General features: G+C 38.3%; 1 protein-coding gene across 1 annotated transcript in view; it reads right to left on the reverse strand.

Annotated features, from left to right (window-relative positions):
* RFTN2 (raftlin family member 2) overlaps window positions 1–4,167 on the reverse strand; it is a 60,205-nt gene extending 56,038 nt beyond the window's left edge. Inside the window, exon 1 of the mRNA XM_012777007.2 lies at window positions 3,421–4,167. Coding sequence (XP_012632461.1) covers window positions 3,421–3,559 — 139 coding nt within the window. The 5' untranslated portion in view covers window positions 3,560–4,167. The remainder of the gene's footprint in view (window positions 1–3,420) is intronic.
* Between the last annotated feature and the right edge of the window lie 10,638 nt (window positions 4,168–14,805).

Below are 14,805 nucleotides of genomic sequence, written 5' to 3' on the forward strand. Positions count from 1 at the left end.
GATTGCTTGAGCCCAGGAGTTTGAGGTTGCTGTGAGCTAGGGTGATGCCACTGCACTCACTCTAGCCAGGGCAACAAAGCTAGACTCTGTCTCAAAAGATAAAAAAATAAAAAATAAATAAAGGAGGAAAGATACTCAGTCTGACCCCAGCTGTGGAGACAGATGATGTTCTTACAGGAGGGATAATAACAGTTAACTTTTATCAAGTATATCAAGTGCTTACTAAGTGCTTTTTTGTTTTTTGTAAGAGACAAGGTCTCACTCTGTCACTGAGGTTGGAGTGCAGTGGCATGATGATAGCTCACTGTAACCTTGAACTCTGAGGTTCAAGCATTCTTTCTGCCTCAGCTTCTCAAGTAGTTGGGACTACAGGCATGTGCCACCATGCCCAGCTAATTTTTTTTTTTTACTTTTTGTAGTAGATGGTGTCTCACTGTGTTGCCCAGGCTGGTCTTGAATTGATGCTCCTGCCTTGGTTTCCCAAAGCGTTGGGATTACAGGCATGAGCCACTGTACCTAGCCCCAAGTAGGTCACCTTGTATTATCTCCTTTGATCCTTAAAACAACTCTATGATGTAAGCACTATTAGAATTCCCATTTTACAGGTGAGGAAACTGAAATATAGCAATGTTTACAAATTTGCCACAGTTAGTGAAAGAGCCTAGATTCAGGACCCAGGAACTATGACTCCGGAGACTTGAATGCTTAAAGGCTATGCTATCATTTCTCCTATGTAGATATAAATAATGACTCACAGGTCAAAAAGAAAAAAAAAGTGTGGGGAACATGGTGGGGGGAGAAGGAGAAAGTGGAGAAGGGAGGTATAAGTTGTTTTGTGTTTTGGGCGGAGCTTTGAGAGTGAAGGCAGAGAGTAGAAGGTGACAAGTGAGTTCACTCATAATAAAGGGGATAACTTTGAGACATTCTACATTGAGATAAAAATAACATTTCATTTTCCTCAAGTAAGTACCATGGCAACTTTGGGTGACCTTATTTGAAATGTACTTGTAAGACTGTACAACTGGGGGTAGGGAGAGACAGAGAGAGATGGAATTGAATGGAAAATAAATAAGTTGTTCAAGATCATTATAACCACCACAACACAGGGCAGGGCAGTTGGAATTTTCAAAGGGTCTCCTGCTCCTGCCCCCAATGGAACTTTACTCTTTGTCTCATGACCTCTATTTGGAAAAACTGAGGAAAATGATGTAAGAGACAGACTCATGATGAGCCATGAGCACACACAGCTGTCACTGGGCCATTTTGTTTCCGCAAAGGCTGCTCATTCCATGGTGACCCCTGGCAGGAGGCAGGAGGTGTGACTCTTCGATACTCCTTTCAGCAATCCCAGGACAGAATTTCTAGTGCCAAACAGAAGGCTGGCATGTTTTAAACTACCCTTGATTCACCCCTATGTACACTGGAGCGGCTGGTGGAGATCAGAGACAACAGAAGAAGAGCACGGAATCTACATCTGGAAAGTGGTTTGTGGAGCTGGGCTGATGTTGAGAGTCCTGGCTTCTGAAGCAAAGGCAAAGGCAAAGACAAAGACAAACAAAGAAGAAACCAAAACAAAAGCATGTGGAAGAACTGGAGTGCAAATGGGGCACCAGGAGACTAGGTGCCTGTACCAAATAGGAACTAGGTGCAACTTTAAAAGATGTACCTGTTTTATGTGCTAACATTTGCACACTATGCCCATACTTACACTCTATTACCTCCTCCAAACACCTGGAGTGGAAGGTAGAAATTATACCACTTTTACAGAAAGAAGGATGTCTGATAATAACAAAACCAAAATGACTTTTGAATAAAGCTGTAGATCTTTCTGACTCAAGGATGATTACATTTATACAAATTTGTTTGAGACATTAACATTGTTGGAAGGAAACAAATCAGAACAATTTTTCAAGTTACTTTAAGCCCTATGATCCTACGGCGGATTGTTCAGTAAATATTAAAGTATAGATCAACATGGCTGTGATCTAAATTTTATGACTAGACATGGTTTCATGGTTAAGGAGTGTATGTGTGTGTGTCCTGTGGATTTAAAGAAACTAGTCCTAAAAAATAATTGACAAGGAAAATCAATGGAGTGAATACAGTATCACACCACAAATATTTTCTTAAATGATTTTTGAAATAGTATAGAAAAAATTCACATGATTGCTTACTTCTCTGATTGTCATCATTACCTTAACCCATTTTTAACTTTCATAATTAAAAAGAAGATTAAGAATACTAATTCTTTTTGCCTTAGCCTTAGATGAAAATAGGAATGTGAACATGTTAAAAGTACATGTACAGATTTTGAGTATGTCCCTGGAATAATTTGTTTGCTGGCCAGCTTAATTTTTGACAAAGAAAAATGGGCTGTTCTTGCTTCTTGCACAAAGATGCACTGTTTCCAGAGCAAAACCAAAAAAAAAAAAAATAAAATAAAAAAATAAAGGAGAATTGGTGTTAACAAAAAAGTTGAAGAAAAATTAAGATAATATCAAACACATGATAATTTAGTTAAACTTTCTATGAACTGATAAAATATGTGGCTTACTAGAATTGAAAAATATAACTTTGTAGTAAAAAGAACTTAAAATACTAATATCTGGATAACTTTAACAGCAAGCAAGGCACTCTAAATTTCATTTTTAGTACTCCATAATTAAAGATGTCATTCTTTTTAAAGGCTGTTTTGTCTATGCAGTTGTACAGTACTCTAAAGTTTCTAAAAGAAATGAGGCAAAGTGTTTGTGAAGTCAGGCCGCCTCCATTCCTTCCACAGAGCTGCCATCTGGGCTTGTTTATTTGTGTTTCCAACTTTCTGGAACAGAGAGTTTCGCTGTTAGGGACAGAGCACGGAGCAAAGGAAGTGTCTTACAGAAGGCTACCGTTTTTTTTTTCTATTTTTTTTTTTAATTTTCAAACTTCTAGCTTAGTTTGGTCAAAAACATCAAATGACTAACACAATTACAAAATTTAACACAGTTGGAAACCTCAGAATTGTCTTAGCAAACAATCTTCCACAATATGATGCAAGTAATATTTCCTACCTATTACCTTCTTATGCTTTTCAAATCTTTCTCAAAACACAAATTGTCATTAAGGCTATAGCTCTTTGTCCTGGAAATCAAACATTTTTCATAAATCCTTCTACATAAATATTTGATTTAAAAATGAAAGGAGTATTTCCCAGCAGTTTCCCTAATTTTAGAAAGTACCTATGAGCCATGTTACCAACAAAATGAAGCAAACAAAACAAAAATCTTTTAAAATGCAATTAAGAAACAAAGCATTACTGTCAGATTGATTATATAATCTAATTATGAAGAACAGTTTCAAAATTCACAAGCCAACACTTTGAAAAATTAATAGTCTCTTATCTTTGAAACATTTAACAAATAAAATAGAAGCAAAAAGTACCTTGTAGTGTAAAATCCAGCAATACATATTCGTAAGCAAATTCTGTCTTTGTTTCCACTTGCGGTCTCTTCAGGGTAGAAAATATTTTTCCCGGGCTGCTATCATCAGGGTCTTCTAGCTTTCTAAGTCCGCACCCCATGGCAAAATCTGTAAGGAATTAAATTGCAGGAAAGAGGAGGGAGAGCAGCAAATTCTGTTGTTTAAGCTGCAAAAAGAAAGTTGCAGACTTAACTGCTTTGATTTTGTTTTCAGCTAAATCATAGATACCCAAAAAGAAAACATTTGGGTCCAAAGAAAGGAGGAGAAGACTTTTTCTATCCATTTTTCTGTAAAGTCATTGAACCCATGATTAAGCTTCAGCTCCAGGAGGCTGAGCTTGATCTTAGAGAAACACGCAAGCTGCTACAACTTAGCGGAGAATTTCCATGCCACGTCAATTTACAGCCAGCCCCCTACCAGAGTTCTGTCGCTCAGGGCACCAACAGTGCTTTGTCTACCCAGTTGGCTGGATGATAAAAGAGGTGTCCAAAAACGGAAATAAAAAGGCAAAAGTGCAACTTGGATGTAATTATCGGCAAGTAGAAGACAGATTCAGACACAGTGGCATACAATTCTTTTTCTGTTTTCTCCCTTCTCTCTGTCCTATGCCCACTCTCCTTCCTCCCAGCTACTACCAAGAAAGCAAAAGGAGAGAGGGGTGGGGAGAGAGAGGAGGAGGAGGAGGAGGAGGAGGAGGAGGAGGAGAGAGAGAGAGAGAGAAGAGGAATGGAAAAAAATGAATTTTCAACATGGTTGGAAACAAAAATCATTCCCGGAAAGGAAGTCAGCTTTATAAGGAAATTGTTTCTGGAGTCCAAAAGGGAAAAAGAAAAGTTAAAAAAAAAAAGCCCTTTGAGGATTTCTTTCCACATGAAGTGTCGTTTTGCTGGAAAAATTATACACTAACTAAAACTGCCAAATATAAAAAATTTATATTAAAATATTTTCATAAAAAGACTTTACTTAATCGTAAAGGAGAGACAGTTATGTGGATAATTAGTTTCCCCAACTTCTTTAAATAGTTTGAAAAACTGCTACTACTAAAAAGCTTATGACAGTTAACTAACATAATACTTCTATAGGCTTCAATGTGTCCTTAACTAAAAAAAAACAAGCGACAAAACACTGACAACTTGATTCAGTCTTATAAATTGCCATTTACCTAAGGTCAAGAATAATTTATAATGGACCAATTGTAATGAATGTTTATTTACTGTATTTTACTATTTATAGGTCAGGTAGTATGGTGCACTCATCAAAACTGCAAGCCCTGGAAGCAGATTGCCTGGGTTCAAATCTGACTTCTAAGGCCTACTAGAGATGTGAACTTGGACAAGTTACTTGACCTCTTCAAGTCTCAATTTCCTCCCCTATAAAATGGAGTTAATATTAGTACTTACTTCATAGGCTTGTTATGAAGTCTGAATGAGATAATCTTATCTCCTATCTTAACACTATGCCTGGCACAAAATACATTTGTTGATGTGTATGACTTATAAAATAGGGTGGGAGTAGGAATCGGAAGGAAGTGATTCTGCCACCACTCCCATTATTTACAAAATAAATTCTGATCACATTTGAGATTCTAAAGAACACAAACTTGAAAAAGTTTTAAATCACATTGAAGAATTCTCATGAAAACTCAAAAGGGGGATAGATTATTTAGTTTGTAGATGACTATTACCATTTATCTTTTCCTACTGCCTACGTGTCTTCAAGTGTTTTGCTTCTCAAGAAGTGTTTTTTTTTTTTATTTTATTTTCTTTTTTTGAGACAGAATCTCACTCTGTTGCCGAGGCTAGAGTGAGTGCCGTGGTGTCAGCCTACCTCACAGCAACCTCAAATTCCTGGGCTCAACCAATCCTGCTGCTTCAGCCTCCCAAGTAGCTGGGACTACAGGCATGCACCACCATGCCCGGCTAATTTTTTCTATATATATTAGTTGGCCAATTAATTTCTTTCTATTTATAGTAGAGACGGGTCTCGCTCTTGCTCAGGCTGGTTTCGAACTCCTAACCTCGAGCAATCCGCCAGCCTGGGCCTCCCAGAGTGCTAGGATTACAGACATGAGCCACCGTGCCCGGCCTTCAAGAAGTGTTTTTAACAGAGGAAGATTCCATAGTCCTTCATGCTCAAGGATGAGCATGGTTGGTGGTAAGCAATTTGGGGTAAATCTGGCTAAAAAAGACAGCAGACTCTGACCCAGTATGACTTATTTGACTTTTTTTTTTTCTTTTTGAGACAAGGTCTCATTCTGTCACCAGGGATAGAGTGCAGTGGCATCATCATTGCTCACAGCAACTTCAAACTCCTGGGCTCAAGTGATCCTCCTGCCCCAGCCTGCTGAGTAGCTGGGATTACCGGTGCACGCCACCATACCCGGCTAACTTTTCTTATTTTTTGTAGAGACAGGTCTCACTCTTGCTCAGACTGGTCTTGAACTCCCAGCCTCAAATAATTCTCCTCCTAGGTCTCCCAAAGTGCAAGGATTACAGGTGTGTGCCACCATGCCTCACCTCATTTGACTGTTGACAATGCTCTTATATCTGTCATTTTTCATGTCCTCTTTTGTATGATGGTCTATGAGGTCCCGTATGGCAGAAATAGAATCTTTGAAGGTCATCAGTATCTACTGCAGTGACTGGAAGATTATTTATTGAGTACCCATTATATTTATTGAATGCCTGCTATATTCCAGGCACTGAACTAGATGCTGGTACACAAGATGATTAAACATGGCCTCTGCCCTAAAGAAATTTATGGTTTAAAAGGGAAGACAGACTTACAAACAATTTCAATATAATTGTGTAGCTGCTGAGATACAAGTATGCATAGGATGCCACAGAAGCCCAAGAAAGGGCTTCTAACTCAACCTGGAGGATATCTGAGCTGTCTACAAGGATGAATATGTTGTAAGATAGATAAAGAAAGGTGGGGAGCAAATGCCAGGAGGAGGGAAAAGCATGAACAAAGTCATGGAATCATGAAGTAGTATGGCATTTCAAAGGAACATGAAGCAGTTGACAATTACTAGAACATAAAATGTGAAAAAAGACTAAGCTGTGAGGGAGGGAAGGGCTAAGCTGTAATGGGCTTTGTATGCCATACAAAGAGAATTTGGACTTTATTTTGTAGGCAACAAAGGGCAAATAATCAAATGGAATAATCAAGTGAGGAGTCTGAAGCAGGCAAGCAAGATCAGTTTGCATTTTAGATTGGTCACTGTGGCTGCTTTGAGGAAGATGGTTTTAATTGGAGCAAGAATGGAAGAAGACCAGTCAGGAAGGTAATGCAATAGTCCAGTTGAGAGCTGATGACTGACCGAATGAATGAATGTGGTACATCAGTAGGGTCTTAAAGAATTTCTTTTACTTTTAGTAAAAGAAACTGCTAGTTCCTTAAATTCACAACAGAGTAATCATTTAGGTAATTTTTTCTCCAAAATTCTAACAAAATAAACTTTTATTTGACCTTTAATGATATTTCAAAAACATTTTCATGTATCAGTAGGGCACACATTCCTGATATTTTAACAGTTATACGGGATTTCATAGTACTTAATACAGTGCTTAAGAAGTAACATTTTAGTTATTTTCAAATTTTTACTGTGAAGATTTTTATAAAGATTACTTTTTTCCCCACTTTGGATTATTTCCTAAATACTCTGATTGTATTTCATAAATGGTCAAATAGTTTACATACACAGAAATTGGAAAGTAATAAGCAGAGAAAATGCATTCTAAGGACTAAATAATTCATTTATATTACTTACATAAATATGTGGCTGGTCATAAAACTGTTTAAGATATTAACCTTATATATTTTAAGCTTTTGTCAGCAATCATATATTTTGCCCCATACCTCTTCACTGCTTGTACATTTTTATATACTTCCATTTAAAAATTTTTCACCTCTCCTTTTTGTCCTTAACAAATCACATTTCTTGAATAGTATATTTCTCCTTTTGGAACAAATATTGTTTTTTTTTCTTAGTTTTAAAAAAATTAATAAAGTTTATATTTTAAATTGAACATAAAGTAGAGAATTCCCACATACCCTGTTTCTATCCATGCATAGCCTCCCTCACTAGAGTGGTAGATTTGTTAAAATTGATGAATCTACATTGATGCATTATTATCCAAAGTCCATTGTTTACACTGATTCACTCTTAGTGTTGTATATTCTATGGGTTTCGATAAACGTATAATGACATATATCTATCATTATAGTGTCATACGGAGCTGTTTCACTGCCCCCAAATCCTCCGTGGTCCATCTATTCATCCTTCCCTTACTTCTTTAACTCTGATCCATCTGGCAATTGTAATACAAAGGGTAAGCTATAGATCTAAGTCAGTTCTCTTCCAGCCTGATGGCCAACTATCACAACCACAACCACATTTGTTTTCATAGAGAATCTTTTTTTTTTTTTTTTTTTTTTTTTTTTTACAGCTTCTCAGCAGAACATAGAGAATCTTTTTTTTTTGAGACAGAGTCTCACTCTGTTGCCCAGGCTAGAGTGCTGTGGCATCAGCCTAGCTCACAGCAACCTCAAACTCCTGGGCTCAAGCAATCCTCCTGTCTCACTCAGCCTCCCGAGTAGCTGGGACTACAGGCATGTGCCAACATGCCCGGCTAATTTTTTCTATATATGTTTTTAGCTGGACAGTTAATTTCCTTATATTTTTAGTAGAGACAGGGTCTCGCTCTTGCTCAGGCTGGTTTTGAACTCTTGACCTTGAGTGATCCACCTGCCTCTGGTTCCCAGAGTGCTAGGATTACAGGCATGAGCCTGGCCTCATAGAGAATCTTTTATCAAGATTGAAGAAGTATTATCAATTCTTGTCTATGGTGTAGTACGGGCTCACTTAGTCCTTGAATGAATGAATGAACCTTACGAAAATGTTCTCCATAATTGGTAGCAAAGTATTCTGATAGCTACTAGGCAAGTTTGGATCACCTAAGTTTATCAAAGACTTAAAACTTTTAAGAGTTAATCATGAGATTAAAAGAAGTAAATTGGCTCTGGGTACTCTGTTTCGTGGGCTGGCCGGTGCACTGCAGGGTCATCTGAAAAAAAAAAAAGAACAAAGAAAAAAAAGTAAAACTGCATATGTCCTGAACATTGCTGGCTTTGCCTTCTCCTAGGTGTTGCTGAAAATGTCAGACTCAAATCATGAAACCAGCAAGAAGAATTTCTCTGAGGAGGAAATAGATGATGAGGAAAGTGTGACTTTGACATTGGTTCCAGTTAGAGACAATCAAATATAGAACAATTGGAATCAACTGTTTCTTCAACTTCTGATGTCAAACCGAACAAGGCTGGGAAATACTATGAAGTTCATTTACCTCCAACAAATGAACAATTCAAAGCTCCCCCAAAAGCTAGACGTAAAGCACCAGTTCTTCCCTTGCCAAACACGTTGCCTCCCATCAGTAATGTGTGTCGAGACATTTGGCGGAACTGGTGCCAGCAAGTCAATTTGAGTACTGATGGCAAGAAAATAGAAGTTTTTCATAGGCTTCAGCAGCATGCTTATCCTGAACAGAAATATTATATTCCTAAAACATCAAAGGAGTCCAGATTACGGCCATATTCAAGGAAACACAAGACAGGGACCAAGAGAGCAAAGGTTCAGGAAAGTTGCAAGATGAATGTGAAAGCAGAAGAGACTAAATTGTTGAAGTGATATCGTCACCTGGGCAATCTTCGTTGGCATCGTGGGGAAGGATTGCCGCAAAAGTTGTTCAGCCGAAGGCTGCAAATTCATGTTCTATTCCTGCTTCTGCTGAGGCCTTTTTGACACAAGCGTCTGGCGTAGTCAGGTGGTGTGTGCTCCAAGGCGAAGCTCTCCCAGCAGACACAAAGGGTTAGGTTCGCTTGCAGTTTTGTGAGGGTCAGGCCTGGGTGCCTGCCACTCCCAGGAGGATGATTTCTCTCTTCCTGTTACCAGCCTGCCATTTCCCATCCCCGGGCCTGTAAGATAATATGTTATGCTCTGACTGTGCTAAGAGGAATAAGAGGATAATGAAAGCATTAATAACAACGGAGAAGAAGAAACAACCTGGTTCAAACACATGTGGGAACCAGAATATGCCACCTCAAAGAATTAGAGAAAGACGGATGTACTTTCAGAACATGTCACCTAATATGAAGGAATGGAAAAGAGATCATTTGAAGGAAACTTTGTGATCTACAAAACGGAATCAAGCAATTAGGACTCCACAGTGAAGATGGTTGACTGGGTGATGGCCTCATCAAAAGAGACTCCTTTTGGGGGCCTGAAAAGCCACTAACATAAAGTCACTGCAATTGAAAAAAAAAGAGTTAGTCATGTACCATCCAACCCCTTCCCTACAAAGAAAAGTTTTGAATAATAACTTAAATCCAATCTATTTTATGTGGCCCTTCTCAAAGAAGCAAATTCGACAATAATTCAAGTATTTATAGAGTGTCTACTATATATGTAAGGCACTATGGACACAAAGATGAAAAAAACCATATTTTATAATTTCCAGAATTCACAAGCTAGCAGACCAACGTTGAGTTTTTTTTTTTTTTTTTGAGACAGAGTCTCGCTTTCTTGCCTAGGCTAGAGTGAGTGCCGTGGTGTCAGCCTAGCTCACAGCAACCTCAAACTCCTGGGCTCAAGTGATCCTCCTGCCTCAGCCTCCCGAGTAGCTGGGACTACAGGCACAAGCCACCATGCCCGGCTGATTTTTATATATATATATATATTAGTTGGCCAATTAATTTCTTTCTATTTTTATGGTAGAGACGGGGTCTCGCTCAGGCTGGTTTTGAACTCCTGACCTTGAGCAATCCGCCCGCCTCGGCCTCCCAGAGTGCTAGGATTACAGGCGTGAGCCACCGCGCCCGGCCCAACGTTGAGTTTTAACTACTTAATGTACTGTTAGTTTCATAATGCGGTCAAATTCCCCAAGAAGTTAATGACTTCTTAAAAGCATTACTTATTGAAAAAGCCATTCTTCTCTAATGATTAGAAATGCTACACTCATCACATACTTAATAGATTAAGATTTGTGTTTCGACTTTTTATTGCATTATAGTCTTGCTTCACAGCATCACACACTTAAAAATTTTTATGGCTTTCTAATTTTTCAATGTCCAGCAGTTACAATATCTTCTTTTCTAAAAAATATTAACTATTCTTAACTATTTATTCTTCTAGAGCAGTAGTTCTTAAACTGTGTAAGGAAGAGCCCTCTGGTTTCAAAGAAGTGCCAACTTTGAAGAGGAGGGGCTTTGATCACGAAGGGAGGCCAAGCAGTCACGGCTCTGGGTTCCCCTCCACCCTTTCTTCAAACAGAATTCCTTAGCTTTTATCAGTTCCATACATCAGTAACAAACAATTAAAAACTCGTGGCGGGGCGCGGTGGCTCACGCCTGTAATCCTAGCACTCTGGGAGGCCGAGGCGGGCGGATTGCTCGAGGTCAGGAGTTCGAAACCAGCCTGAGCGAGACCCCGTCTCTACTAAAAATAGAAAGAAATTAATTGACCAACTAAAAATATATATACAAAAAATTAGCCGGGCATGGTGGCACATGCCTGTAGTCCCAGCTACTTGGGAGGCTGAGGCAGGAGGATCACTTGAGCCCAGGAGTTTGAGGTTGCTGTGAGCTAGGCTGACGCCACGGCACTCACTCTAGCCTGGGCAACAAAAGTGAGACTCTCTCTCAAAAAAAAAAAAAAAAACTCGTAACTTTCAGAAAATGACACCATTTACATTATAAATCAACTATGCAAAGTTTCTAGGAATAAATCTATCAAAATATTAAGCCAGATTTCTATGTAGAAAGTCATAAAATCTTCCTGGACAGCATTAAAGGAGATTTAAGTAAATGGAGAGTCATTTTTAGGAATACTTACTATTGTAAATATGTCACTCTCCCCTAGCCCTTGATAGCTATCATTGAGCTATAGATTTAACACAATGATGAGCTAAACCCAACAGGTCTTTTGCATGGAACTTGTCAAGTTGACTTTAATATTTATGTGAAAATAAAAGGGCCAAGGATGGCTAAGATTCTTCTGAAGAAGAATATGGAAAACAGATTAGTTCTCTCTATATTAAGATTTAGTATAAAGCTCCAGTAATTAAAATCACGTTTTTAGCAAGGCATAAACAAATTAACCAATGCAATAGATAAAGAGCCTAGAATTTAATATATGATGAAAGTGGCTTGCAGATCAGTGGAGAAATGGTCATCCATATGGGGAAAAAATTGGATCCATACCTCTTATCATACACAAAAATATCAACTCTACATAAAGAACTCTACATAAAGAACTTACACATCAAATGCAAAAATTTTAAACTTTCATATGAAAATATGGATATTTATTCTTAGAGTACAAGAGGCAAAAATAATAATCATAAGTTAACTTTTGATAAATTCTACTATATTATAATTAAGAACTTTGTTAAGACTCCTTAATGTGAAAAGGCAAGGTATAAATCAGTAGATGATATTTGCAAAACAGCAAGTAATAAAGGAACAGTATGATAAATATATAAAGTACTTTTACAAATAAGTAAAGAAAAAGACAAGCCAACATAAAAAGACACAAAATGTACACAAGTATTTCACATGCAAAGAAACACATACGAAGAGATTCTCAACTTCACTTGTATTTGAAGAAATGCAAATCAAGACTGTAGTGAGATAACAATTAAAAATTGTGGTAAATATACATAATATGCTATAAAATTTGTCATTTGGGGCATTTTATTTTATTTTATTTATTTTTAAGAAAGGGTCTCGCTCTGTTGCTGGGGCAGGAGTGCAGTGACGCCATCACAGCTCACTACAACCTCAACTCTTAGGCTCAAGTGATCTTTTGCCCTCAGCCTCCCTGAGTATCTGGAACTATAGGCACATGCCACCAAAACCAACTAACATTTTGTAGAAATTGGGGTCTCGCTGTGTTGCTCAAGCTGGTTTTGAACTCTTAGCCTCAAGCAATCCTCCCACCATGGCCTCCCAAAGTGGTAGGATTACAGGCATAAGCCACTGAGCTTGGCCCATTTGGGATATTTTAATGTGTACAATCCAGGGGCATTAAGTGCACTCTCAATGTTGTACAATGATCACCACTATCTATAATAGCTCCAGAACTTTTTCATCACCCCAAGAGGAAACTCTATACCCATTCAGCATTCCTTCTTCATTCCAACTTTCCCTCAGACCCTGGCAACCATTTATCTGCTTTCTGTCTCTATGTATTTTCCTATTCTGGATATTTTACATAATGGAATCATACAATATGTGGCCTTTTGTGTCTGGCTTATTTCACTTAGCATAATGTTTTAAAGGTTCATTTATGTGTTAACATATCAGTACTTCATTTCTTTTTCTTGCTGAATAATATTCCACTGTCTAGATAGACCACATTTGTTTATCCAGTCATCAGATGATGGAAATTTGGGTTGCCTTCATCTTTTGGATACTGTGAATAGTGCTACTGTATACATTCATGAGATAACACTTTATACCCAGTTGACTGGCAAAAATTAAGAAAACAGACAATACCAAGTGTTGGGGAGACCTCTTTAAGGTAATGTTGCTATGGGAATATAAATTATTTTGGAAAATAACTTGGCATTATCATGTGAAATTGAATGTTCACATCCTCTATGATCCAGCAATTTCATTTCTAGGTATACACTCAAAAGACACTTTAGCATATAGGAACCAAGAGACATATATGAGTGTTAATAGCAGTATTATTCCTAAGAGCAAAAACTTGAACCACTCGAATGTGTATCATGTATCAGCAGCCATTTCTTTCAAGGAGTTCTGCTTTAAAAGAAAGGAAAGAAGTGGAGCAGAAATGGAGTAGTAGTTGAGTTTTTTTTTTAGGATGGCAGAAAAAATAACACATTCGAATGCTGAAGCATTGATTCAATGGAAAAGGAAAAAAAATAGTAAGAATTGCTGGAGAACCTGATTTCTCAGACACTTAGACTCAATTTGGCTCCTAGTTCTGGAGGATGTTGTACATACCCTGCAGTTTTTTTTTTTTTTTTTTTTTTTTTTGAGACAGAGTCTCACTTTGTTGCCCAGGCTAGAGTGCCGTGGCGTCAGCCTAGCTCACAGCAACCTCAAACTCCTGTGCTCAAGCAATCCTCCTGCCTGAGCCTCCAAAGTAGCTGGGACTACAGGCATGTGTTAACATGCCCGGCTAATTTTTTCTATATATGTTTTTAGCTGGACAGTTAATTTCCTTATATTTTTAGTAGAGATGGGGTCTCGCTCTTGCTCAAGCTGGTTTTGAACTCCTGACCTTGAGTGATCCCCCCCCCTTGGCCTCCTACACTGCTAGGATTACAGGTGTGAGCTACCCCGCCCCGCCTACCCTGCAGTTTTAAGTTTTACCTGTCCTTCACGTGCCCTTCTTAAAGTGCTGGATCAAATAGAGCACATCAACTGAGTATCCAAAGGATGTTTGTTTTACTTTTTGTACCTCCTATAGAAAATTTGATTAGTTCATCTTTCATCATACCACCACTGAAATCAGATCCAATTTACCACATGGCTTCATTCATAGATTATTATACAGCAGTCAAAATGAATGAACTACAGTTATTTGCAACAACATGGATGAAGCTAAGTAACAAAATATTGAATGGAAAAGGCAAGTTGAAGACTACGTGTAGTAATATATCCTTTTTTAGAGTGTTTAGATAGAACCCAAATTAAACAATGTTACTTTGACACACTATATATGGGATAAATGTAGAAGTACATTCAAGACAATGATTCAAGACAATGATTCAAGACAATGATTACCTCTGGGAGGAAGAAAGGAGGACAAGAAGAAAATCAGCATACAGATCTAAATCACTGTTAATCTTCTAGTTCAGTGGTTCTCAAACTTTTGTGTACATCAGAATTACCTGGAGAGCTCCTTAAAACCTAGATTGTTGGGGCCCACATCCAGAGTTTCTGATTCAGTAGGTGGAGAATAGGGCCTAAGAATATACATTTCTCTTTTTTTTTTTTTTTTTTTTGAGACAGAGTCTCACTCTGTTGCCCAGGCTAGAGTGAGTGCCGTGGCGTTAGCCTAGCTCACAGCAACCTCAAACTCTTGGGCTCAAGCGATCCTTCTGCCTCAGCCTCCTGAGTAGCTGGGACTACAGGCATGCGCCACCATGCCCCGCTAATTTTTTCTATGTACATTAGTTGGCCAATTAATTTCTTTCTATCTTTATAGTAGACACGGGGTCTCGCTCTTGCTCAGGCTGGTTTTGGAACTCCTGACCTAGAGCAATCCGCCGGCCTTGGCCTCCCAGAGTGCTAGGATTACAGGCATGAGAGAAT

The sequence above is a fragment of the Microcebus murinus genome, chromosome 8 (assembly GCF_040939455.1).
Source record: "Microcebus murinus isolate Inina chromosome 8, M.murinus_Inina_mat1.0, whole genome shotgun sequence".
Lineage (NCBI taxonomy): Eukaryota > Metazoa > Chordata > Mammalia > Primates > Cheirogaleidae > Microcebus > Microcebus murinus.